This window comes from Triticum aestivum, chromosome 4A, assembly GCF_018294505.1.
Source record: "Triticum aestivum cultivar Chinese Spring chromosome 4A, IWGSC CS RefSeq v2.1, whole genome shotgun sequence".
Classification (NCBI taxonomy): Eukaryota; Viridiplantae; Streptophyta; class Magnoliopsida; order Poales; family Poaceae; genus Triticum; species Triticum aestivum.
The window spans coordinates 20,898,125-20,924,912 of record NC_057803.1 but is presented as its reverse complement, the minus strand read 5'-3'; the positions used below and the strand labels follow the sequence as shown (position 1 = coordinate 20,924,912).

General features: G+C 45.9%; 4 protein-coding genes and 1 long non-coding RNA gene across 7 annotated transcripts; 2 read left to right on the top strand and 3 right to left on the bottom strand.

Annotated features, from left to right (window-relative positions):
* The first annotated feature begins 2,569 nt into the window (after positions 1–2,569).
* On the top strand, positions 2,570–4,065 carry LOC123084861 (uncharacterized). Its single transcript, XR_006439436.1, has 2 exons — positions 2,570–2,856; positions 3,660–4,065. It is a non-coding gene; the product is annotated as an uncharacterized lncRNA (long non-coding RNA).
* Positions 4,066–4,524: 459 nt separating this feature from the next.
* Positions 4,525–7,283, bottom strand: LOC123084860 (uncharacterized). 2 transcript variants are annotated; one of them, XR_006439435.1, is made up of 4 exons: positions 7,035–7,283; positions 6,403–6,705; positions 5,850–6,326; positions 4,525–5,756 (listed from the first exon to the last, which is right to left on the bottom strand). XR_006439435.1 is itself a non-coding variant. In XM_044506391.1 (4 exons), the coding sequence occupies exons 1-4, from the start codon at positions 7,038–7,040 to the stop codon at positions 5,723–5,725; spliced, it is 477 nt and encodes a 158-aa protein (XP_044362326.1). In that variant the 5' UTR covers positions 7,041–7,283; the 3' UTR covers positions 4,525–5,722. The 2 variants fall into 2 exon arrangements, 1 of the variants encoding a protein (XP_044362326.1); XM_044506391.1 differs by having other exon boundaries at positions 6,193–6,326.
* A 3,346-nt stretch (positions 7,284–10,629) lies between these two features.
* Positions 10,630–13,815, top strand: LOC123084858 (transcription factor MTB1). Its single transcript, XM_044506389.1, has 2 exons — positions 10,630–10,931; positions 11,740–13,815. The coding sequence occupies exon 2, from the start codon at positions 11,751–11,753 to the stop codon at positions 13,542–13,544; it is 1,794 nt and encodes a 597-aa protein (XP_044362324.1). The 5' UTR covers positions 10,630–10,931; positions 11,740–11,750; the 3' UTR covers positions 13,545–13,815.
* Positions 13,816–17,869: 4,054 nt separating this feature from the next.
* On the bottom strand, positions 17,870–19,148 carry LOC123084859 (basic blue protein-like). Its single transcript, XM_044506390.1, has 2 exons — positions 18,880–19,148; positions 17,870–18,793 (listed from the first exon to the last, which is right to left on the bottom strand). The coding sequence occupies exons 1-2, from the start codon at positions 19,046–19,048 to the stop codon at positions 18,594–18,596; spliced, it is 369 nt and encodes a 122-aa protein (XP_044362325.1). The 5' UTR covers positions 19,049–19,148; the 3' UTR covers positions 17,870–18,593.
* Positions 19,149–23,017: 3,869 nt separating this feature from the next.
* Positions 23,018–25,361, bottom strand: LOC123081608 (protein IQ-DOMAIN 19). Of its 2 annotated transcripts, XM_044504156.1 has the most exons (5): positions 25,078–25,361; positions 24,502–24,979; positions 24,190–24,432; positions 23,436–24,098; positions 23,018–23,328 (listed from the first exon to the last, which is right to left on the bottom strand). In XM_044504156.1, the coding sequence occupies exons 2-5, from the start codon at positions 24,940–24,942 to the stop codon at positions 23,308–23,310; spliced, it is 1,368 nt and encodes a 455-aa protein (XP_044360091.1). In that variant the 5' UTR covers positions 24,943–24,979; positions 25,078–25,361; the 3' UTR covers positions 23,018–23,307. The 2 variants fall into 2 exon arrangements, with proteins under 2 accessions (XP_044360091.1, XP_044360090.1); XM_044504155.1 differs by having other exon boundaries at positions 24,502–25,311.
* Positions 25,362–26,788: the final 1,427 nt, after the last annotated feature.

Genomic DNA, 26,788 nt, shown 5'->3' with positions numbered 1-26,788 from the left:
ATGTATCAAGTTTCCGGTTAATGCAGTTCTAGCATGAATAATAAACATTTATCATGATATAAGGAAATATAAAATAACAACTTTATTATTGCCTCTAGGGCATATTTCCTCCAGTCTCCCACTTGCACTAGAGTCAATAATCTAGTTCACATCGCCATGTGATTTAACACCAATAGTCCACATCACCATGTTATTAACACCCATAGTTCACATCGCCATGTGACCAACACCCAAAAGGTTTACTAGACTCAGTAATCTAGTTCACATCGCCATGTGATTAACACCCAAAGAGTACTAAGGTGTGATCATGTTTTGCTTGTGAGAGAGGTTTAGTCAACGGGCCTGCCACATTCAGATCCGTATGTATTTTGCAAATTTCTATGTCTACAATGCTCTGCATGGAGCTACTCTAGCTAAATGCTCCCACTTTCAATATGTGTCAAAGCTTGCATCGATATAACTCTTTACGATGAACTCTTTATCACCTCCATAGCCGAGAAATATCCCTTAGTCCTCTAAGGATAATTTTGACCGCTGTCCAGTGATCTACTCCTAGATCTCTATTGTACTCCCTTGCCAAACTCATGGCAAGGTATACAATAGGTCTGGTACACAGCATGGCATACTTTATAGAACCTATGGCTGAGGCGTAGGGAATGACTTTCATTCTCTCTCTATCTTATGTCGTGGTCGAGCTTTGAGTCTTACTCAACTTCACACCTTGCAACACAGGCAAGAACCCTTTCTTTGACTGATCCATTTTGAACTTCTTCAAAATCTTGTTAAGGTATGCGCTTTGTGAAAGTCCTATTAAGCGTCTCGATCTATCCCTATAGATCTTGATGCCCAATATATAAGTAGCTTCACCAAGGTCTTTCATTGGAAAAAAATCTTATTCAAGTATCCTTTTATGCTATCCAGAAATTCTATATCATTTCTAATCAACAATATGTCATCCATATATAATATCAGAAATACTACAGAGCTCCCACTCACTTTCTTGTAAATACAGGCTTCACCATAAGTCTGTATAAAACCATATGCTTTGATCACCTTATCAAAGCGTATATTTCAACTCCGAGATGCTTGCACCAGTCCATAGATGGATCACTGGAGTTTGCACACTTTGTTAGCACCTTTAGGATCGACAAAACCTTCTAGTTGCATCATATACAACTCTTCTTTAAGAAATCCATTAAGGAATGCAGTTTTGACATCCATTTGCTAGATTTCATAAAATGTGGCAATTGCTAACATGATTCGGACAGACTTAAGCATCGCTACGAGTGAGAAAATCTCATCGTAGTCAACACCTTGAATTTGTCGAAAACCTTTTGCGACAAGTCGAGCTTTGTAGATAGTAACACTACCATCAGCGTCCGTCTTCCTCTTGAAGATCCATTTATTTTCAATGGCTTGCCGATCATCGGGCAAGTCCACCAAAGTCCACACTTTGTTCTCATACATGGATCATATCTCAGATTTCATGGCCTCAAACCATTTAACAAAATCTGGGCTCATCATCGCTTCCTCATAGTTCATAGGTTCGTCATGGTCTAGTAACATGACTTCCAGAACATGTTACCATATCACTCTGGTGCAGATCGTGCTCTGGTTGACCTACGAGGTTTGGTAGTAACTTGATCTGAAGTTTCATGATCATTATCATTAGCTTCCTCTCTAGTTGGTGTAGGCATCACGTGAACAGTTTTCTGTGATGAGCTACTATCCAATTCGAGGGAAAGTACAATTAACTCATCAAGTTCTACTTTCTAGTAGCGTCGTGGGAGGGCGTGTGGAGGTGTGTCTCCAGCGGATCTCATTGGATCTGGTCGGTGTTTGTCTTCGGTGGATCCGCTTGGATCCATCCGTCTGCAGGTTGGATCTTTCCGATCTAGGATTCTATTCATCGGCGACGGTTGCCGTTTTGGCGCGCTGGTCCTATGGGGCCTTAGCACGACGACTTGCCGACTGTCTACTACAACAATGTTTGTCCGGCTCCAATAAGGGAGAGGCCATGACGGCGGCGCGCCTTCGGCTCACTCTAGTGCTTGTAGTCGTCGCTAGGTGGTCTATGGACCTGGATGTAATTCTTACTTCTGTTGTTCTTTGTACTACCTTGACAAATCGATGAATAGATTGAAAGTTTTCTCGAAAAAAGAAATGAATCGGATCCAAAAATATTCCACAAAATGACCATTTTCATGACGACTGGATCTAAGACGCCATTCTAGATAGCATGACACCTTGGCCCGGGGCATCATGCTAGATAGAATGATGTCTTTTTGGTAGAGGTAGTCGTCGCGCCATCTAGCATGACGCCCCATCCCATGGTGTCATGTAGAAGGGTCACTTGTGAAAAAAATCAGATCAGATTGGTTTTTTTTTTTGCTTTTTATAGGCCAATTTCACACTTTTTTTGCTTTTTTATAGGCGAAGTTTAAGATCGTTTTTTGTAGAAGTTTCAGAAATGGGTTGTATTTGGCTGCTTTCACCCCTCAGATGGGCTTTTGCTATTTTGCTGGCCCATATCCGTGCTAGCGCCGCAAGAAGTGTTGTGCACGTGACAGACTGATAGTGAGAGGAGCCGGTTCCTTCCCCACCATTCCCGTACCTTTGTTTCCTCTTCCCCTACCTAGTCTCGAGTCCTGACCGACCAATCTCGACCTACATCCCTACTCTTCCACCGCGTGCGCGCGTGGCCTACAAGCCACCGCCATGCCCATAGCTCACGACCGCCGGCTGACGCCTCCCCTCAAACCCCTCCACCGTTGCCGGCTTCGCCGTTCCTGTTCATGCTCATCGCCTCCCTGCTGTCCCGGTCACGCCCGCAAGCTTTGGCCGTCGGATTTTGAGGTATGAGCTTGTTTTCACCCACTAATTAGTCCCCACTGATCTACACAATTTCTAGGTGTGCTGGTGCATACCTGGTACACCATCCAGATCTAGATCCGCCGTAGATCCAGCACCTTACTGATCGGGCATTTCTATTGACAAAGTAATAAAATATGCATCAACCTTTAATTTGATGTTCTGATACCAAACATTCAGAAAAATGTTTTAAGTTGCTAATGGCTTCATACCGAAGGTGGAGACGACATGATAAACTGTTCTTTTGCATTCACTTTATGATAAAATAAGCATAGCTAGAATGGTACTATTTGGCCTATGACTGTAAGATTATTGCAGTTGTTGGCACATTTTTTGCCGAATTAAAAAATCCCCTATATTTTTTCAGTAGTAACTGGACAAATTTCAACTTTTCCATAAATGATAAAAGTGAAATTTGGTACAACACTGAATTTGTTGCATGCTGCTTGGAATTTGGGTGGTCCTGTGCGACTTTGTTTATCGAAAGTGAGTGATCAACGACGCACACTTTCTCGAAATCAAAGGACATGCACTCATCTTCTGGGGAAATATGTGGCATGAACTTTGCTTTTACGCTATAGCATGCGATACCACCACACAGTCTGACCACTTCATGCATCGGATGTGCATCTCTCCGCTCCCGGTCACGATGATATTGGGGCTGCGTGGGAGCCATTACTGGCATAGGGCGCTAGCTCGCACGCCAGTGCAGCCCTTCTTGTTTTGCTTTCTCGTTTTTATATGTGGCTATTTTGTTAATGTGACCTGACTCCTACCACTTTGAGCAGGTAGTGTACTGATGAAGACAGAGATCGAGGAGGAAGGCACCAGAGGGTCCTGGACTGAGGAGGACAAATCCCTTTGTGCTTCTGTGTTGGGCTTAGATGCCTTCACATATCTGACGAAAGGTGGAGGTGCCATATCTGAAAATCTCGTAGCAGCGTCTGCGTTGGTGGGCTTGCAAAATAAACTCCAGGACCTAGTTGAAGCTGATGGTAAAAGCCTTCGTTGGAACTACGCCATCTTCTGGCAACTCTCCCACACCAAATCTGGTGAACTTGTCCTTGGCTGGGGTGATGGATCTTGTCGTGAACCCCATGATAATGGAGGTAATAGCATCCCAGGTACCCTAACTTGCATCCAATGTGATGATCTAGTCCTAAACTTGCAAAACTAGACCAATCCATACCTCAACTTGCATCCAATGTGATGTTTTAGTCCCAGGCCAATGAGAACTCGCCAATTGGCTGGGCCGGTCAGCGCGTGTAGTTTTGCACAAAACCCCCTGCCGTTTGCCTGATTCAACCCGCACTCACCCCCCACCTGAATTAAGGGTGTGTTTGGATCGTGTCACTGGTTTGCCTGGGCAAAATAGCTGCTTGGGAGTTGCATGGACATCTCAGCAAAAAATGCCTGGCCAGGCACGACCATGTTTCTAGGCTGCGTTTGGTTGCTGACCTGGGAACGTGCTTGTGTGGATAAATGGCCCAGGCAGTGTTTGGTTGCTATATTGCCTGGGATTGGAGATCACCGATATGCATATGCTAAATATAAATATAAATAAATATGGTCGGACTTTTCAAAAGCATAACAAAGCCAAATAATTTGATAAGCAAAAAGTAATAATAATCTGAAGTTTCATAAGCATAACACTGAAGGCAAATGATTTTATAACTCTGAGGATACACAGCAACATTGCTGTTGAATAACCACAATGCATTACATTTGATTAATACTCATTGTCCAGCACATCTGGAATGCAAGAGATACACAAATTATCCTTGTGGAATTAACATAACCAGAAGTCTAATTATGTATTCATCCTGATACTACCTAGAAACTTATCCAAGTCAGAAAGCAACACAGCTTTCACATTAGCATCTAATAATCATATCATGCATGCTGATACTACTTGGAAACTAAGCAGAAGGCTGTAGCAAAATAATACCACCATCAGCCATTACTTAGACATCAGTTGTGCATAGCCAAAAGCTAGTCATTGACTACTTAGAAACTAGTGTTTTGCAACCAAAAGGATCCAACAATATGGTAGACCACCAATCAATCTTACTCAGAAAGGGCTAGAGTTAACAGCAGGATCATCGCCAAGGTTACTAGCAGGATCTTTGTTTCCAAGGTTACCAACAAGATCATCGCCGACACGTTTGCCAGCAGGATAATTGTCAGATAAGATAAGTATGTATACACCCAACGCTCCAGGTATTCTTGACCCATGTTGACAAGAAAACCTCGATGGACTGCAAATTCTGGCTTGCATAGATGCATCCCGACCGACATCCTCTCATCAGGTGGCAACGGAATCTTCTTGAGCATGTCCCATAAAGGAGCATTTGGGTCCTTTGGGGCTACAGTCTGTACTGGACTTGCAAGGGTTTCTCGTATGCCTATCAAAGTACTTGTGAGCAGCACATCCATATTAGTGTCATCTTGTGATGCTTGAGATGATCTTGGCTTTGACCTTTTAGCTTTATCATTTTGTGGTGGTGGCAGAGTATTTGGCTTTGGACTTTTTTTGAAACTTTTCTTGTTAGGCTTTAGAGCCGCAACATTGGACGAGGAAAATCCACCATGAAAATTAAAGTTTTTGGATGGCTGCTCCTTTCTGACCGATTGAACACGCGAAATATGCTCAAGAGGAGACATTACAATATAGGAAATGACTATGATTGCATCCTATGTGGGCTGCACATTGAGGAAACACTGGAACACCTCTTTTTTGAGTGTCAATTCAGTACTGAATGTTGGTCCAGCCTTGGAATTACGTGGAATCAGGGACAACCTCGCCTGCAACAAGTTGTGTCTGCCAAGAATAACTGGAACAGGCCTCTTTTCATGGAGCTATTCCTGACGGCCGCATGGAGTATCTGGAAGGAACGCAACAACAAACATTTCAGGGGGATGATGCCCTCAAAGACTTCATGGTTGGATAGGCTTAAGACTGATTTTTCTCTCCTTACCTATAGGGTTAAGGAAAAGCATAAAAATCTCATCCCACTCATCCTCTCCTCTATAGCTTAAGTTCCCCCCCACCTCCCAAAGGAAGGGTGAATTGTAAAGTCATCATGTAAAAATCCTCATGTAAAGTGTTACCCCTTTTATATTAATACAAAAACAGTAGGAGGTTCTCCTACTGTTAAAGGGTCAAAAAAACATTGGACGAGGAAACTTGACTATCAGTGCAGCAAGAGCAGCCACCGCTTCACAATCATCACTATCTGTATCTAATTTATCCGAGTCATGACCTGTTGGACCCTTCGCTTCATCAAAGGTGGACATATCATTCATCATGTCATCTTTTACCTTATCATCATTGTCAGTTTCAGCTGCAGAGAAAGGGTCTTGCATAAAAGAGCCATCTGCCGACGAGCCACTAAATAATCCTTCAACTTGTCGTAGAACTGAATCGGTTTAGAGAGAATTCCACGATCATTAGCCTACATGAATTTTATTGTTAGTTCCACATCAGTAGTTGAACACTCGACAAATAGATAATTTGTATGAGATAATTACCGATAAGCCATCTAGAGTAGATTTGGAGAGCATCACTTGTTTGTTCACATCATCAAACCCACTGCGCAGCGGCCCCGTCGTCCGGAGTTGACTGATGCAATTTTTATCGGTTGAATTGTACAGGTCATTCAACTTTTTTTGCCTCTCCAGATCTCTATCAACCAATGGCCCATACTTTCTTCGAGACATTCTAAGACTGTAATGTCTACGTTGACGACGCCACCGGACAATGGCCAACATTACAGCTAGAACACCTAACGCCCGTCGTTTCTTGATAACATAATGGACAGATTCCGTATACATCTGAATATTAGATGAAATAAATGTATAAGAAACAAGTGAGATGTACGTATATGTAGTCAGTAGAACCAATAACAGAGAGATTGTTCTATGCCAGATTTAAGATTACATGCGTGCACACATATATGCAAAGTACTGCTAGATTATTACTCTAGTAAGAGGTTTCTTCAGATCTGGAAGGTTGTAGCTTCCAATCAAGTAAAAAAAAGAAGCCAAATGAAAAGAAGCACTAGATGCGTTCATGCTAGCAAGTTCTAATCACAAGAACAAATAAACAGAGAAGGGGGCAGCAAATCGTGGCACACATGATAGGGTAAAAATTGCAGTCTCACCTTCATGATTTCACCAGATCTGACTAGGAACTAGAAATATTGTTGGGGGAAAGAAGAATCAAAGCCAATAATCAATTTCCCATGCAATTCCTTCTCCCCTTCTCTCAAGAACAATCCCAAAGAGAGAGAGAAGATTGTGAGCTGTGGGGAGGGGAAACGTGAGTGGAGGTGGAGGGGAAAGTGCTTTGCCCATATATTATGGGGTATAGTAAATTATAAGTGGGGCCATCTTGCCCAGGCAGGTTGGGGAGAGGGCCAGGCGTCCGATTTGCTACGCCTGGAGCCAGGCAGCGTACCCAGGCAACTTCACCAGGCAGAAAAATCCCAGGTCACTAACCAAACACACCCCTGGCAGGTTCCAGGCAAGCTCCAGGCCAGGCAGATTGAAACATGGACATGAACCAAACAGCCCCTTAATTCAGGTGGGGTGGGGGGGGGGGGGGGGGGGGGGGGGGGTGGGGGGGGGAGTGAGTGCGGGTTGATTCAGCCAAATGGCAGGGGGGTTTGTGCAAAACTGCATGCGTTGACCGGCCCAGCCAATTGGCGAGTTCTCATTGGCCTGGGACTAAAACATCACATTGGATGCAAGTTGGGGTATGGCTTGGTCTAGTTTTGCAAGTTTGGGACTAGATCATCACATTGGGTGTAAGTTAGGGTATCTGGGGTGCTATTACCTCATGATAATGAGATGAACTCGACTACTCGTGGTGATATTCATGATGCATCTTCACTGAGCCAACAAAGGATGCATCATGCTCATCATCGTTGCCCACGACGCACAGGGCCCAGCGCTCCCCTGCTTCGATCGGCCTGCGAGGCCCAGCACCGCTCTAGGCCTGCCCGACCTCCTGTTCCACCGTTTAGGCCCAGCCCATGGTGAGCAACCAGCAGCTCCCCCCGGCCCAGTTTGCCTCAGATCTGGCCCATGAAGTTTTTCTCCCCTGCGAGGACGATTTTTCTAATTTCCATGAAACTGCAGTTTTGCAGAAAAACCCTTGTTGATCATGCATATAATAACTTAATAACCGTGCATCATTTTAAAATGTTTTATACATGAAAAATGCTTAGAATTTTGTCTACTTTCATAATATTCCACTTTCATCCATGCTAAAATGCTAAAACTTGTTGTTTGCTTTATTTTGCTTAAATCCCATGTTAAAATGTTTTAATTCCTAACTAATTAATCATAGCTCGGATTTAATTAATCTTTATATGTAAATGGGGTAGAAAAATGCCTAGTTTAACATGGCGGCTTTACTTTGCATGTTTAACAACTCTAAAATTGTGTTTAGGGCAGAACAGTACCAAATCTAAAATATGCATATGGGGATTTACCGGAATTGTTGTTCGTTGTTTCCGGCCTCATTTAAACTTGACTAGATAGTTCGTTAAATTATGCTTCACCTCTTGCCATGTTTAACAATATTTTAATATTGTTGGTTACATAAACGAGATCGAACTAAATAACTTGAATGTGGTGTTTTCTTCAATATGCAACGGAGCTCCACTTAATTTGTAGAATTGATTGTGCACTTTGCCATGCCATGCCCTCTTTAAACCGGACATGCATCATACTTGGTTGTGCATCATGCCATGTTTATTGGTGGTTGTTTACTATGTTGTTTGCTTCTTTTCGGTGTTGCTTCTTCGGATTAGTTCCGATAACGTCGCGTTTGTGAGGATCCATTCGACTACGTCTGTTTGTCTTCTTCATGGACTCGTTCTTCTTTCTTGTGGGATCTCAGGCAAGATGACCATACCCTCGAAATCACTTCTATCTTTGCTTGCTAGTTGCTCGCTCTATTGCTATGCCGCGATACCTACCACTTGCTATATCATGCCTCCCATATTGCCATGTCAAGCCTCTAACCCACATTGTTCTAGCAAACCGTTGTGTTGGCTATGTTACCGCTTTGATCAGCCCCTCTTATAGTGTTGCTAGTTGCAGGTGAAGATGGAGTTTGTTCCTTGTTGGAACATGTTTATTGTTGGGATATCATTATTATATCTTGTTTACTTTAATGCACCTATATACTTGGTAAAGGGTGGAAGGCTCGGCCTTATGTCTAGTGTTTTGTTCCACTCTTTCCGCCCTAGTTTCTGTCATACCGGTGTTATGTTCCTTGATTTTGCGTTCCTTACACGGTTGGGTGTTATGGGGACCCCTTGACAGTTCGCTTTGAATGAAACTCCTCCAGCAAGGCCCAACCTTGGTTTTATCATTTGCCTCACCACCACCTACTTTTCCCTTGGGAGTCGCGCTCCCAAGGGTCATCTTTATTTTAAGCCCCCGGGCCAGTGCTTGTCTAAGTGTTGGTCCGAACTGAGCTGCCTGCGGGGCCACCTTAAGAAAACTTGAGGTTTGGTTTTACTCGTAGCTAGTCTCATCCGGTGTTGCCCTGAGAACGAGATACGTGCGAATCCTATCGGGATTGTCGGCACATCGTGTGGCTTTGCTGGTCTTGTTTTACCATTGTCGAAATGTTTTATAACCGGGATTCCGAGTCTGAGCGGGTCTTCCCGAAAGAAGGAATATCCTTCGTTGACGTTGAGAGCTTGTGATGGGCTAAGTTGGGACACCCCTGCAGGGTTTGAATTTTCAAAAGCCATGCCCGCGGTTATGGGCAGATGGGAATTTGTTAATGCCCGGTTGTAGAAAACTTGACACTTAATTTAATTAAAATGCACCAACCGCGTGTGTAGCCGTGATGGTCTCTTCTCGACGGAGTCCGGGAAGTGAACCCGGTTCTTGTGTTATGCTTGAGCGTAAGTAGTTTCAGGATCACTTCTTGATCACTTCTAGTTCACGACCGTTGCTTTGCTTCTCTACTCGCTCTCATTTGCGTATGTTAGCCACCATATATGCTTAGTGCTTGCTGCAGCTCCACCTCACTACCCTTTTTCCTACCCATAAGCTTAAATAGTCTTGATCTCGCGGGTGTGAGATTGCTGAGTCCTCGTGGCTCACAGATACTTCCAAACAGTTGCAGGTGCCGATGATACCAATGCAGATGACGCCGCTGAGCTTAAGTGGGAGCTCGATGAAGATCGTGTTCGTAGTCTTGTTTCGTTTCCAGTTGATCAGTAGTGGAGCCCAGTTGGGGCGATCGGGATCTATGCATTAGGGGTTGTCCTTCTTTATTTGGTTCCGTAGTCGGACCTTGATTGTATTCTAGATGATGTAATGCTATATTTATGTATTGTGTGAAGTGGCGATTGTAAGCCAACTCTTTATCCCTTTCTTATTCGGTACATGGGATGTGTAAAGATTACCCCTCTTGCGACATGCCTACTATGCGGTTATGCCTCTAAGTCGTGCTCTGACACGTGGGAGATATATCCGTATCGTGGGTGTTACAACGACCCAGCCCATGGTGTCGTGCAGAAGGGTCACTTGTGAAAAAAAATCAGATCAGGTTTGTTTTTTTGCTTTTTTATAGGCAAATTTCACTCTTTTTTTTTGCTTTTTTATAGGCGAAGTTTAAGATCGTTTTTTTGTAGAAGTTTCAGAAATGGGGTCGTACCTGGCTGTTTTCACCCCTCAGATGGGCTTTTGCTATTTCGCTGGCCCATCTCCGTGCTAGCGCCGCAAGAAGTGCTGTGCACGTGACAGACTGACAGTGAGAGGAGCCGGTTCCTTCCCCACCATTCCCGTACCTTTGTTTCCTCTTCCCCTAGCTAGTCCGAGTCCTGACCTACCAATCTCGACCTACATCCCTACTCTTCCACCGCGTGCGCGCGTGGCCTACAAGCCGCCGCCGTGCCCATAGCTCACAGCCGCCGGCTGACGCCCTCCCCAGACCCCTCCGCCCTCGCTGGCATCGCCGTTCCTGTTCATGCTCATCGCGTCCCTGCTGTCCCGGTCCCGTCCGCAACCTTTGGCCATCGGATTTTGAGGTATGAGCTTGTTTTCACCCACTGATTAGTCCGCACCGATCTCCACAGTTTCTAGCTGTGCCGGTGCATACCCGGTACACCATCCAGATCTAGATCCGCTGTAGATCCAGCACCTTACTGATCGGGCATTTCTATTGACAAAGTAATAAAATATGCAGCAACCTTTAATTTGATGTTCTGATACCAAACATTCAGAAAAACGTTTTATAAGTTGCTAATGGCTTCATGCTGAAGGTGGAGACGACATGATAAACTGCTCTTTTGCATTCACTTTATGATAAAATAAGCATAGCTAGAATGGCACTATTTGGCCTGTGACTGTTAAGATTATTGCAGTTGCTGCCACATTTTTTTGCCGAATTAAAAAATCCCCTATATTTTTTCAGTAGTAACTGGACAAATTTCAACTTTTCCATAAATGATAAAAGTGAAATTTGGTACAACACTGAATTTGTTGCATGCTGCTTGGAATTTGAGTGGTCCTGTGCGACTTTGTTTATCGAAAGTGAGTGATCAACGAAGCACACTTTCTTGAAAGCAAAGGAAATGCACTCATCTTCTGGGGAAATATGTGGCATGAACTTTGCTTTTACGCTATAGCACGCGATACCACCACACAGTCTGACCACTTCATGCATCAGATGTGCATCTCTCCGCTCCCGGTCACGATGATATCGGGGCTGACGTGGGAGTGATTACCGGTGTAGGGCGCTAGCTCGCACACCAGTGCAGCCCTTCTTGTTTTGCTTTCTCCTTTTTATATGTGGCTATTTTGTTAATGTGACCTGACTCCTACCACTTTGAGCAGGTAGTGTACTGATGAAGACAGAGATTGAGGAGGAAGGCACCAGAGGGTCCTGGACTGAGGAGGACAAATCCCTTTGTGCCTCTGTGCTGGGCTTAGATGCCTTCACATATCTGACGAAAGGTGGAGGTGCCATATCTGAAAATCTCGTAGCAGCGTCTGCGTTGGTGGGCTTGCAAAATAAACTCCAGGACCTGGTTGAAGCTGATGGTAAAAGCCTTCGTTGGAACTACGCCATCTTCTGGCAACTCTCCCACACCAAATCTGGTGAACTTGTCCTTGGCTGGGGTGATGGATCTTGCCGTGAACCCCATGATAATGAGATGAACTCGACTACTCGTGGTGATATTCATGATGCATCTTCACTGAGCCAACAAAGGATGCGTAAGCGAGTGTTAGAGCGACTGCATACAGCATTTGCTGGGGCTGATGAGGAGGATGATGCTCTCAGAATTGACCAGGTGACTGACACTGAGTTATTCTTCCTAGCATCCATGTACTTTGCATTTCCATGTCATGTAGGTGGCCCTGGGCAAGTGTTTGCAACAGGTGCACCCCTTTGGATTCCTAACAATCCGCACAAGGTTTCCCCCTCAAATTATTGCTATCGTGGATTCCTTGCAAGTGCAGCAGGATTTAGGACTATTGTGCTACTGCCATTCGAAGCTGGTGTACTTGAGTTAGGCTCAATGCAGAATGTGCTTGAGAGTGCTGAAGCTCTGGAAACAATAAGGTCTGTGTTTCTAGGGGCAAGCAGTAAGAAGGCAGCATCTGAGAAGCATGATGAGAATAGTTCTGCTCAAATATCACCCGGTTTGGCTAAGATTTTCGGGAAGGATTTGAATCTGAGCCGACCTTTAGTCAACACGGGAGCAGTTCCATTAAAAATGAATGAAAGGTCATGGGATATGCAGAAGAATTGTGGTGGTGAGAGCCTGTTGCTCCCCAATGTCCGGAAAGGTTTGCAGAACTTCACATGGAGTCAGGCTCGAGGCCTGAATTCTCATCATCAGAAATTTGGCAATGGTATTCTAGTTGTGAAAAATGAGACTTCACAGCGTAGCAATGGAGCTGCACATAGCCCTGGATTGAGCCCATTTCAGCTTCAGAATTCACAGCAGATACTGACACAACCACCACCTCAGTCACAGACACCGAGGCATATAGATTTTAGCGTAGGGTCTAGTTCAAAATCTGGTGTTTTGACTTCACAAGCAGCTCTGTTGGGTGGGGAAAATGGCAGTGTCGATGGCTTGTGTAAGGAGCAAGTGGCCCCTGCAATGGAGGGCCAGCCAAGAAAGAGGGGAAGAAAACCAGCAAACGGGAGGGTAGAGGCGCTTAACCATGTTGAGGCTGAGCGCCAAAGGAGGGAAAAACTCAACCAGAGGTTCTATGCACTGAGAGCTGTTGTTCCCAATATCTCAAAAATGGACAAAGCATCGCTCCTGGGAGATGCCATAACGCACATCACTGATCTCCAGAAGAAGCTCAAAGAGATGGAGTCGGAAAGAGACATGTTCTTGGAGTCTGGTATGGTAGACCGCAGGGTCCAAACACCTAGGCCAGAAGTAGATATCCAGGTGGTGCAAGATGAGGTTCTTGTTCGTGTAATGTCACCTATGGACAACTATCCAATAAATAATGTGTTCCAAGCTTTTGAAGAGGCAGAAGTCAAAGTTGGTGAATCAAAGATCACATCCAACAATGGGAAAGTCATGCATTCCTTCGTTATCAAGTCCCCTGGCTCTGAACAGCAAACAAGAGAGAAATTGATTGCTGCTATGTCTCGTGCAATGAACTCCATGTAGATTTATAACTTGATGCATTAGAAGGCAGATTGCTTTTCTAGTTGTGAACAGGTAGCAATGGGACTCCTCAGTGTCCATGTAATTGCTACATGACCACAGAGAGCTCAGATTCTGACTTCGCAAAATAATCTGTATGTGCAAATTACTGCCGTAAATCTTTAACAGTCTGTCCTGTGGTCAGTTCAGTTTTGATGTTTCTTAGATGGAGATTATAGTTACAATGTATTTTAGCTATTTATTATGAATCAATATAAACTATGCTTCAGCTCCATGGAGAAAGAGGGAAAAAAACATCAATTTAGTTTGAGAGATTCCGGCCCAGTATGCTGAAGGTGATCGGAGTGGTGTGTTTTCCCAAGCAAAGCTGCACAATTGTGCATTTTCCTTGTCTTGTTAAACCACCAGGTATGGTGGTGAGTGGCAAGCAAGACCCCTATGGGTTTGGCTGACTTTCACCTTCTGAATTTTCTTTTCAGCAAGTCCTAACCATATCTGGTTATAATGAAAGCTGTACAACATCAAATCATGTCGCTTGCCTTGTCCAATTTTTAGTCAGCTTATGTTCACATTTTCTTCCACCGAAGCTTTAATAATGCTACTACTGTACGCATTTCGCTTGGTGAGCTGAGTCCTGCCATTACTTGGAGTCAAGCAAAGATATTTATATTTTCTACGCTTGAATGTTATATGTATCTTAAACGCCCATGCTGCAGGCTTGATGGTTAGCCAAAGCCATATTGGTGAGTGGCTGGTAAGACAAAAGGCAGTAAATGCTTACGCAATTTCTTGCTTTTATGTAGGTGGGCAGAACTGAATATGTGGATGGATCAGGTGCTAGAGGTGAGGTCTCATCACTTTGTTTGTTCGATTTCACTTAAAGAACCGTGAAATAGTAGATATGTGGATTATCAGCAACCAAGCACCTCATTCTTCAGAACTGGTGGAAAGTATTTATGTATGGTTTGCTTTATTTCTATTAGTATTAGTACTGTATATTAGAAGCCAGTATGCCTATAACTTACACTCACACATTGGATCAGCATCTATCATCATAGTCGATCCTGGATCCCCACATTAGATGAAACCAACTCAACACAAGATACGAATTAGGTTTTGTATATGGTGAACTCCGATATGCCTTTCGAGACCAAGATCAAGCAATCGGATCCTTCCCTTTCATTACCAGTGTACGTACATGGTGCTGTCATGCTCTGTTCTTAGATTACAAGCAACTTAGTTTTTATTTTAACCTTCATTTCATGCCACCATATATCTATATGCGCATCAATTCCTATTATTTTATTACAAAAATGAGGGGTGGCAGCAGCCCAATGGAAATTATGTAACTTCCATTCTGCACTGATAGCTTCCATAGTGCCATGAAGTAGTGTTCCACATCATTCACAAAAATCATAGCTTTCCATCATTACTATCGATGTTTCTCCACTTTAACTTATAATTCTTGTAGTTTCCTGCAAATTCTTTCTTAAGGTATCTGCCATCCATTCATCGAGTGAAAGCTAGCTGTTACTCATATGGACAACTGTATACACGAAACTACAATGAGAATAATCCTTCCCAAGTTAGTACAATATTACTAGAAGCGGTCTGCCCGCTTTACGGCACCGCTTTTAATTGTGGGCCACTCTTTTTTCCCCTGGTTTTGGTTGAAATCGTTTCCTGTTAGATTTAGCCATGACAGTGGGAGCGGTTGGAGGCAACACTCACGTGTCATCATTTGAAGCAAAAGCCATACTCCTACTTATGGCTATGGTACACCGTACACATGTAGTATAAGGCACTGACTGACCGAGAGCATGATATACTCCTTTATTGAAATAGAGTTCCTTTTTGAAAGTTTCAAATAGAATATCAAACATGAGTTCTGTTTCTTGAATATTGCACTGTAGTGTGCTTGATGGAAAGTTTTTTTAATTACAGTAGACCAAAGAAGAAACCCTTAGTTCATCATCACCAATGTCCAACAGCAAATTAACTGTAGAAACAGAAGACATGATACAAACAAAGCATAGTAAACCGACCAAGTTGGGATAGGGTGAGAATGTGAGATACGTGCAAAAATTATTCTTTATCTGCCACAGCCCACAACAGACAAATTTATACGAATAGGTAAAACCAACCTGGAAGGCTGCACTTCCAGAATACATTTATCTTCGATAAAGCTGTAACAGGGATGAAAATCTTCCGGGCACAATTGGAACATGATTCCTGCCTGATTACCACAATACTTCCAGTATACCTGAGAGCCATATGAACAAAATTTTCAATGCTTACCAGACTATGATAAAAACTACTTGCAAAGCTCACCACCTATTGGTCCTGTAAGTAACTGAAGTGGAAGTTATTCACATTTTGCCTACAGCGCAAGGAAAAAATGAAAGGAAATGCTAGTCATAGAGTGGTATGAACCTACAGTCAAGTCATGGTTGACTGCAAGTAAATATCAGAAAAAGCAATCACGGTCAGTTCACCATTTCCAACTTCCCGTGAAGAATGGAAGTATGTTTTAGTGTTAGATTAGAAACCACTCCAAATGCCATGAGCCATCAAAACTTCTCCACTTTCACTCTAGCTCTAGGTTCGAGAACAAAGTGTTTCTAAAAGTTAGCACTTATTTTGTAATACTATGAAACATTATTGAATGCAATTTAGCTTGGCCTAGTAATATAACACTGGTATAGCTTATGATGTGCAACTTGCTCCTGCCTTAAGTCTCCATGGTTTAATCTTTTAGCGGACGTATGGAACCCAGGAATTTCATAGATAATTTTGAGAATTTCCCTGCAAAATGTTTAGTTATGTGCCTTTGATTTTTTGCACTTGCCTCTCACTTCTAATTTATCTTGTGATGTTTAAGATTTTAGTAGCATCAACAAGCTTTCCAGACAACCAGCTAGCCCATGAACTGAAACTGACATTTTTTATGTTACTCCACTCTGGTGAAGCAGGAGATGGTCTGGTCTTGTGCTCATTTGGTCTGTGAGCAGCGGAATGTCCAAGGTGCATATGGTTGTACAGGAGAGGTGAAGGAAGAAGTGAAGTGCATCAAGGCCATTACAGAGGTAAACCTATCATTTGTCTATGTTCAGAATATGATGGAATTTCAAACTAATTGCATTGTGAAAGTGCACACGAAATGCATCCTATTGATGGGTGTGCATCTGCACAGGCTGATACAGAGGGAAGGCTATCTTATAGTCATGTGTTAAGGGACAGCAGCAGCAGATGACGGCGCGGGACGAAGAGGATTTGTATTTTCGAAACAGTTTCCAGTCTTCAGCATTGCAGGTGGCTTTAACCATTACCTCTCTTTCGGTGAGATTTCTGTTTTTTTTTATTGACTTGTATTTTTGAAACAGTTTTCAAACATGTTTGATACTTCGCTAATCATATGTAGAAACATGTATTGTGTTTCGAAGATTATATTGCACAGCATAAAAATTTATAAAGGTTGCTCTGATTAGAAACAACGGAACTGCTTGTATGCTTTGTTAAAGTAAAATCTACTACTTCATAGCCAAATATTGCTCGTGTTCAATTGATTATCCAAGAATGTCAGCACGTTTCTACGTGTTCCTTTTCTGCAAGGAAATGTTTCTACTTGTTGATGCACATTCTAACATTGTTGAAACTGGATGTAATGGTTCTTTTCATTTCTCCAAAAGCGCCAAGAGCAAAAAGGACGGTGTTCAAGTATGCTACTAGCAACGATGACTGCTAAAGTTTGCACACAACGGTCAACATCAAGCTTGCTACTGCAGCTCCATCCATCGGTACGTGAATCCCATCAAAGTAATCTGGATGCTATGTTGTGCATCCCCGAAGTTATGGACACCCTTAGGTTCCTTGGTTTGCTAGGCACTAGCCGGTCGTTGAGCTGGTGAGGGGCTGTGATTTAACTTCGGATGGCCCTCATCACGGGTCCTTATTTTACTGTAATGCTTGCTTGACGTGGTATGGCAGATGAATCATCTTGTGGATTTTTTTTATTTGAGAGAAGATCTATGGATAGCCGTATTACTTGTTTTAGGGAGCTGTCTGCTTTTTCCATAGGAGCACAGGAAACGCTAAACCATTTATCACAGTGTCTCCTTGGCCTGCTTTCTAGAAGTAGAAGCAGTGAATAACCGTTCCCTTCCTCCACGAGGTTCTTTGGAGGAGATTAGGGTTTCTGTCCTCTTGTCGGCGCCGCTGGTCCGACTCACCTCTGGTGACATAGGTACTTTTAAAATCTTGGTTGGGGCAGTGAGGTGGTGGCATGGCAGCAGCCCAGAGTTAGAATAATGTCCTCCCCTACCTGGTGGTGCTTTTAGCATTGGTGGAGGGTGTGCGTGGATGTTTGTCTCCGGCGGATCTCTTTGGATTCGGTCGGCACTGGTCTTCGATGAATCTGCTTTGCTTTGGCACGCGTTGGATTCGGTCAGCCATTGTTCGTGTTTGTGTGCTTACAGGTATGACTCTTCCGATCCATGTTTCTCATAGTCGGTGATGGTTGCTCTTTGGGGCCTTGACACGACGACTTCTTCACTCAGTTGTAATTTTCGTTAGTGATTTGTTTAAATAAATAAATTTGAAAGAGACGTCATGTCTGCCTGGCGATGACGATAAGTTTATTTGGCTCTGGTGAGAAAGGAGCGATGATGACGATGAGGTGCCTTCAACCTGGGGTCCTGGTGATCCTGATGCATGTTCTGTGCCCCCCATCTGAGTCCGAACCTTAAAGAGCCTGGCTCGTTAGAAACGCTGAAATAGATCTTTTCCAGTGAACCAGACCAAGTTTAGCGCAAAGGAGGGGGGTGCGGCGGTGCAGGGTGGAATCGGCAGAGATGGCGGGAGACCAAAATCTACCGCCATGGGATGGCGCAAAATCTAGCCTCATTCCCTTTTTAATCGCTCACCTCTAACGGTAGAAACATCCTGGACGTGCAGACAAACATTCCATCACCCTAGCACCCTCGGTTTATTTATCGTTCAACTAGCCATCGAGAGAGCACGTCGCGCTATTTATCAGCCAGTCAACGCCCCTATCTATCTAGGCGGGATGCCGATCCTCATGCCCTTCTCGCAGTGGCCGGGGAAGGTGCAGATGAAGTAGGCCTTGCCGCCGGGCATCTCGAAGGTGTCGTTGCCGGAGGAGTGAACCGTGGCGCCGTCGGGGGCCTTGCAGTCCATGTACCCGTCCACCTCCACCTTCACCACGTTGTGCGCTCCAGGCTTGTACTTGAACACTAATGGCCATCAAACCAAACGAATGTTAGTAAAGCAAAATGATGGATCGATCCAGCAGCTGGCCGCGTGTGATCGGGTCGCTCACCGAGCGTGTCGCCGGGCTGGATCGGCTTGTCGTTCTCCCAGCCGGCGACGCCGAAGGTCCACCCCTTGTCGCCGCCGACGATCCACTCCCTCGCTCGCACGGTGGTCGCCGCGCAGCACCAGGCCAGAAGCAGCACGAGGGCGACGGCGCCCATGCTTGGTCGTGCCATTGACGCCTCCGACACTCCGGTTCACAGCCGGTAACACACACAAACACACACACAAGAACAATGCCGTACGTCCAGATGCGCTCGGTTTATAAGCGGCTTGATAATGGGCGGCATGGTATCCACCACGTACGGCAAGTGCCCGTCAGCGGTCAGCCCGTATAAGCAAATCCATTGATTAGTGGAATCTGACGTACTTATGCACCATTAAATGTGTGGCATTAACATTTGAAATGAAGAGACGGAATAAAAGTAGGGATACGCATCATTTGTTTCCATGCATTGGACGGGGAAAATAATTCTATGAGAGCAGGTCTCACGTGAGATCTATTCTGATGGATAACACGTGATATTCACAAATCACAAAGCATCCCTCACTCTTCACTTAAAATCGGGAAGAGGGGGGGGGGGGGGGGGGATTAGATGCTTTGTGATTTGTGATTGTCACGTGTCATCTATCAGGACGGGTCTCACCTGCTAACCATGAGACCTGGTCTCATATAATTTTTTCCATTGGATGGCTGGATGGATGAGATACGGTGTGCGGCAACGTATGCATATGGTCTTGATCCGGGTTGTCTTTCTTAGGCGATCTTGATGATGATCCGTGTTTGGCGGCCAGGAGAGGGACATGGACAACCGACAGTTAAGGATGCAGGCCCATCACATCGCAGCTGTAATGACTGTTGTCCACATCATCTTCTCAAAGAGAGAGAGAGAGACTGTCGTCCACAGCAACTGGATGTTGGCCCAACCACAGTAACCTGGATGTCTAAGAAAAATGTAATTGAGTAGTACTCCCTTTGTTAACGGGAGACAAAAAACCTCACTTCACTAATGCAATGACTCACATCATTGGACATGCCAACATCAACAAACTCATTGAAATCCTCCATGTTGTCACATGAGAAATAACATAATATTAGGAGCATTGTACAAAGATCCTCCATCTTTTTATAATATAACAGAGAAAAGTGCGGAGTTTATGTCGCACATAGCGTGTAATCCGAGTTCGACTCCTTTTACTTTGGTGACGAGTGCTTCTAAGTCGAGTAGAAAAATAAGGGAAACAATTTATTTTGTTCTAAAAAAATATAGCATATGACCAACAAAAAATGAAGACTTTTTATTGTGATTTAGACATGTTTTTTTGCGTGTATTATACATAATATTTTTCTCTTGAGTTAAAATATTTTCATACGTCAAATATTGGTATTACAACATCTTAGTTCTTGACATCAGCAGTTCTGATATAAAGAAGTAGTTCAACCGTGGCATGTGCACCTAAACAAAACACCTACGAATTAAGTTACAAACGAACGGGTTCAACAAATTTAGACACCAAGAAGAAATTTATCAACTCATTAACTGAATAAGCCTCGGACCATGTAGCAAAATTATGATATTTTTGGAGCATAATTAAAAATTGTCTCGGTATATGAGGCGAAGTAACTATTGATATTAAATTTTCTTGTCGAATATCTTATTGTTCTTAAAAAAACTTATAGTGTACTTTGATTGGAATTGGATTATACTTTACTTTAACTTTAATCTTACTTTTTGATTATTTGGCAATTCATATATATATCAAGTTGTATTCTTTATGAATGGGTCTGCTCATGTCTTCCTACGCGGTGGGCGCCACATTGTCTGATCTGGGAGACCGGACGCACTGGTGATGATGATCCGATTGCATGATAATGTCATGTCCGCCGTGGGTGATCTTGTGTAAGCCGCGTGTTAGTACATCCCATTAATTTTTTTGAATAATTCAAAATCTTGATCGGCCATGATCTATGTTTTTTTTTCTACTGCAAAGACATCTACGTAATTTTGTATGTGTTCACGTTAAACTCAACTTGCATGTTCACATCGACGTGAGCAGGGTCACCAACCATGCATGCTCCTTCTCAGACATAGATCATTTGCCTTCACATCTTTGGGTCCGGCTCTCCTGCTGTGTTCCCTGCACCCAGTATTGTGCAGGGCCAATCAATGGGCGACACATGTCCAGGTAGGCCCCACATCTTAAAAACACATTTTCTTTTTTCAATTACTCAAATCCCCTTATCTTTCTCTCCTAACCTACTCTCGGAGCAGCCATTAGAGCTTCGCTAGAGGATTCTTGTGAGCTCTGAGCTGCACAAGCTTATAGCGTCCACCACGTACGTGTGCCATGGCCGGCACCAAGGCAGCAGCTGCTATATCATCCATGTCGTCCGCGCCCGCATGCTGGTGATTTACGTGGACGAGCGCGAGCCCATGGCCCAAGGCAACGCCAGCTCCATGATCTAGCATTTTGGCAGATTCCGAAGTCATTGACGAAGTTCGGGAAGTGGAATGCGGCCGCCATGTTTTAGCTACCTGGCCCGGCTTTGTGCGCGTACACCTGGGGCGAGGTCAGCGACTGCTGGCGGAGGTGTTCGGGGAGAGGATCTCGGAGGGAAGCAAACCACCACACCAGCGGCGGCCATGGGGATGCGCGGGCGCATACGGCGTACCTAGGCGTCGCCGGCGCTGGGGCAACCAGTTTGCTTACGTCCACAAGAATCACCGGCGAGGGTGAAGTCGGCCGCCTAGCTGCCGGTCATGGCCACGGCCCCACGTGATGGACACTATGAACCGATTGCGCTCAGAGGAATCATCTCTCGGAGCTCTCTAATGGATGCGATCAAAGAGAACATCGGAAGGGAAGATAAGGGAATTTGAGTAATTGAAAAAAGAAAATACGTTTTTGAGATGTGGGGCCTGCCTGGACATGTGTCGCCCATTGGTTGGCCCTGCACAATACTGGATGCAGGGAACCCAGCAGGAGAGCCGGACCCCACATCTTTCACAAATGGAATCCTCTTGAATCCTCAATCATGGTCGATCTCTTTCTTTTCTTCCTCATCTTCCACACGCAAATGGAAGCTTCCTTTTCTCCTCATCTTTCACATATGGAAAGCTGTCTTCTCTCATCCTCAGTCGCGACGGACTCAGGGTTGCCTTCTTATTTAATTCCCTCTTTCCTTCTTTGTTTTTCTAATCACATCTGAAATCCATCTTCCTTTCCTTATTCTCTCAATCCATCTTTCCTTCCTTATTATGAGACGTCTTATTTCCTCCTTAATGATTCCTGGTATGGCTCCTCGATACCCAAAAAAGATCAAGACATATATAAATTAGTAAAATTAGATCTAAGCAAGCAAGGTGAGACTATTTTTTTTTTTTTGAGGGGGCAAGGTGGGACTATTTAATAGGTTAATCAACATTTTGTATTATCATATCTTGCGATCGAGCTTAGTTGGTCGACACATCACCTGTCGAATGGTTAGGTTGTGTGTTCAAGTCGTCCACCAGCCAGATTTTTTTTGCATCGGCCGCCTTGGTTGGCCAGGATAATTTGGCCTGGCAAGGCCCAAATCCAGCTGACCTGCATGACTCATGTGGGCTCTTTTAGTATCTGTACGAAACAGGCTCAGTCCCAAAATACCCTGCAACGGACTCAAAAGTGAGATCAGACAACGTTTAGTACCACCTCGTACATGAGCAAAATAAGACGGACGGACTGCTAGAACGTGACCCAAACTAACGGAAAAAATTAATTGCGGGACGAAACCAAAAATATCACCTTGCTTTATTAGTAGGTAAATAGATTTAGATCATGTATTAGCTTTGGTCAAAGTCAAGCTTTATAAATTTTGACAAAATTTATAAACAAAAGTACTAACATATACAATAATGAATCGATATCATTAGATTTATTATCAGTTTTGCTAAAGCACATCTAGATGTGCCCTAGACACACCCATCTATTATTGAATGTACTTTCACATCATATAGGTTTGTTATGATAAATGTTCATATTTTTCTTTATGAATTTGGTCAAATTTTATGAAATTTGATTTCAGTCAAATCTAATATGTAGAGTAAATAAAAACTGAGGGAGTAGTATGTTGGGTGAGTGCGTTGGAACTCTTGAGCCCTGACTGAGCAAATTACGAGCTTATTACACTGTGCCACTAGTGGTAAACCAGTATAGTACATTTCTAATTACACTTAGTACCCCGCAGCCATCCCGTCACAGATATGCCCTATATATTAAAAAAATGTACACTTGGTACTTGACTCGAATAGCCAAAATAAAAAAGAGGAGTGCTTGACTCGGACGTATGTACAACACTCTACTAGGCTCTGAACTCTCATCAACACACACGAACGAGACTATCAAGCAACATTTCATGAAGTTTCCGGCGGTTCAACCCAGCAATTCACTAATATTAATACAGGGCCCTGCGCACCTGAAAAAACAAAGAAAAGCAAGATATGTCACGGTAAAATAAGATGGAGTACTAAGTAATAACAGCAGTTGATCGATCTGTTAGATGCTTGAGTGTAGAATTGTCACCTCGAATCCGACGAGCGAGCGGGTCCGGCTGTAGACGGTGGACACGGTGGTGGCCGCGGTCACCACGGAGCTGGTGGTGGACCCGCACTCGCTGTCCTTGAGCGACGCCGTCGACGTGTCCAGCCTGACCGACGTCGACGACGACCACGGCCGGTGGAAGAAGGGCGACTGCCGCGGCGCCGACCCGGCCTGCTGCTGCGACGACGACCGCTGCATCCGGGCGCCCCGCGGCACGCTCCTGTGCTCCGCCCCCTTCCGCCTGCCGCTCGGCTGCCTCTCCAGCGCCTCGGCGGCGGCGCGCTGCTTCGGCGCGCTCTGGGACCGCGCCTTGGCCCTCGACGACTCGGTGTTGCTCATGTAGCTCGGGAACGCCAGGTCCGACGCCGCCGGCTCCGCCATGGCCGCCGACGCGTTGTGGGAGTGGGAGCGCGGGCTGCTGTGCGCCGTCCCGAAGGACAGGTGGTCCTCCACGTGCCAGCTGCTCGCCCTCGGGCTCAGCTCCGTCATGGCCGACGGCGCCGGCGAGCACCTGCCGCCGCCGTGGTGGTACTCGACGGAAGAGTACTGCCTGTCACCGCCCCTCGCCCCGCCGCGCCGCGCCGGCTGGTCGCCGCTGTCCATCTCCACGATCTTCACATTCTCCTCGCTCGACCGGTCCATCTCCTGCATGTTCCAAGCCCAAATTCAAGGATTAATATCGTGTCAAGTTCCGCTTGGCACCGCCGGCTGCTGCGAGTGAAGAAGGTGAGCTTACGTAGGACGATAGGCGGTGCCTCGAGTGCTGCGACGACGGTCGTGGCCTGGGCGGCGGTGTGTGGTGGGGGTGGTGGTCTTGGACTTGGAGGAAGCGCATGCGCTGCGCGCGCAGCTGGGACTGCGCCGCGAGCAGGGCCTGCATGCACCGGAGCGTGGCCTTGGCCTGCTTCCTCACCAGCTGCCCCCGCACCAGCGCCTGCAGCTTCACGATGCCCCTCAGCGCGCACAGCGCCGTTCTCGCCTGCGCGCATGCACGTCAGTCGGTCCCAAGAACGCGAGCAGAAAACGAAGTGTTTGGTCCGAATTATACCAGATAGCCTCTGAAGGATGCCTGAATCCTGACAGCCGCCGCCCCCTCGGCGAGGAGGCTCGCCGGCGGCGTCAGGTGCGGCACCTTGCGGGAAGACAACCGTGCCACAGTGGCCGCCGCCTGCGCCGCGGCGCCCGCCACGTCTGCCGCGGTCGCAGTCGCCACAGCCACTGCCACGGCGCGCTTCTTCTCGTCGAACCCCGCCTCCGACGTCGCTGACGACCGAGACGCGCCAACGCCGTCGGCGGACTCACGCGGCACGACGCCGCACCCCGGCTGCTCCGGCGCCAGCGCCACCGGCCGCCGGAAGCTCCACCTCTTCTCCTTGGGCGTCGCCCCCGGTCCCGGTCCAGGCGTGGCCTCGGCGTTTGGCCTGTCCCTCTTCCCATCCTTCCTGCCGCCGGCCAAGAAGTTCCTGAGCCACCTCCCCGCCCTCCCCATCGCTCCTTAGCCAACCGACCTCCGCTGCTCTGCAAAACTGAAACGCAACGTGCATGCACACATCACCCTACTTGCATGGACGCCATGGACGAAGCGATGCCAACCGTAATTCAGCGCGTAATCTATGGTTAGCACCTAACAGGTTCCGAGCACGCGGCGGCGGCCAACCACCACCGCCGAGCTACTCTACTCCAACGCAGCAGTCAACCGCGGCGAGGCGCGCGCGAGCGGCCACGTGAAGCGGCCCGCGGAGAACATGGCGTGGATCACCTCCATGGCTGTCAGAACCATTTTAATATCGGACGGGAAGGACCGCAGGAGGGTGCACGCACGTACACGGTACACGGCCGGGTCCATGTCATGTCAATCATGGATCGGTTGGGTCGATCGATCGGTTGGTTAGCCCTCGTGAGCGGCTGCCCTGCTCGGCAGCTCGCCGTTCCTAGCTGGTCTCTGTCCTCAGGTTCGTCCCCGGCCGGAAGAGAATCTCAAGCTAAGTACCCCCTCTGTTTCTTTAATGGCGTTAGTTCGCTCGACAGAAAGCCTGCACAAGTTTGACATGTCAAAGACCTAGTAGAATCCACGAGCTGCGAAGACAAAACCACGAACTACTACATGGATGGATTTTATACTGCAGATCAGATGCTTGTGTCTGTGCATGTTCCGTACGGATGTCATGTCAGGGTTGGATTTTGTGCGGCGCTCACCGGTCGGCCCGAGGCCAAAAGAAGGAGAGCTCACATGTGCTGGATTTCTGGATTTTATTTACGCGATCACTGTTTGGATTTTAATTAGGCCACAAGGACAATCCAAGCATTTCCTTGCCCCTGTGACAACGGTGCATGCGCCCCACCCCTCCCTGTTCACCACGCATCCATCCACCGAACCCGAACCCGAGTACGGCGTCAGTACTCGCACTAATCATCGGGAGGCGGGAGCTGGTGGTACGTAGCTGCCGCTGGAACTACGGATCATGGCGTGTAATGCAGATGATACATCTGGATTTGGAGTAATGCCTTGCCTTGCCTTGCGAGGGTGACGGCGACAATGCAGAACCGGAGAGTACGGCCACTGCCCGGCACTGTGCTGCTTGCTGTCTTAGCTGGATGGCCGGAGCACGCAGGAGACGGCAACATCATGATAGATAGGCCCCGGCGTTGGTGTGGTTTGGCCTGCTTGCTCGTTCGTCTTTAATGACCGCACGGACCTATAGGGCTCTTCGCACTTCCAGCAGCCGGCTGGTGCTGGGCCTCCGGCCGGCGGTGCACGTCTTCCAGCCAACTCCATCTGCATCTGCATGCACATGAGGTGTATATACCGAGGTATACCGCTCGCGTCCGTATATGTCGTTGGCTGGTGTTCTGGAGGCAAAAATGTTTTCCTATTTTCATAGTTAATTTTCCTCAACATGAAACCGCGTACACTCAACGAAACCTTTTTCCTCTCTCCTTTCTAACCCTAGCTGCCACCAAGTTTCATGTTTCAGGCCTCGGCGACAATATTTTTTGCGTTGTTACATTGTCTTTGTGTTTCTTAGTTCTAGCATGCCTCGGATATGTTCGGACTGCTTTTGCAGGATGAAAACCTAGATTCGGACATTCGTGGCTGGATGTGTGGCGTTGCTTTAGCTTCGCTCCCTTTTTGAAGGCGTTGCTGTTGAAGAATCTCGTCGTCCGTGTGGTCTCATGACATGGTTAGTGTGAAGATGGTCATTGCCGCAGTTTACCAATCATGAATCTAATCGCTTTTGGAATTTTTTCTAGATAGGTGAGAAAGTTTTGAAATTGATTATAATTATATAGGAGGGCTTTGCGATTACCAGGAGCCCTCTGGAATTATAGGAAGC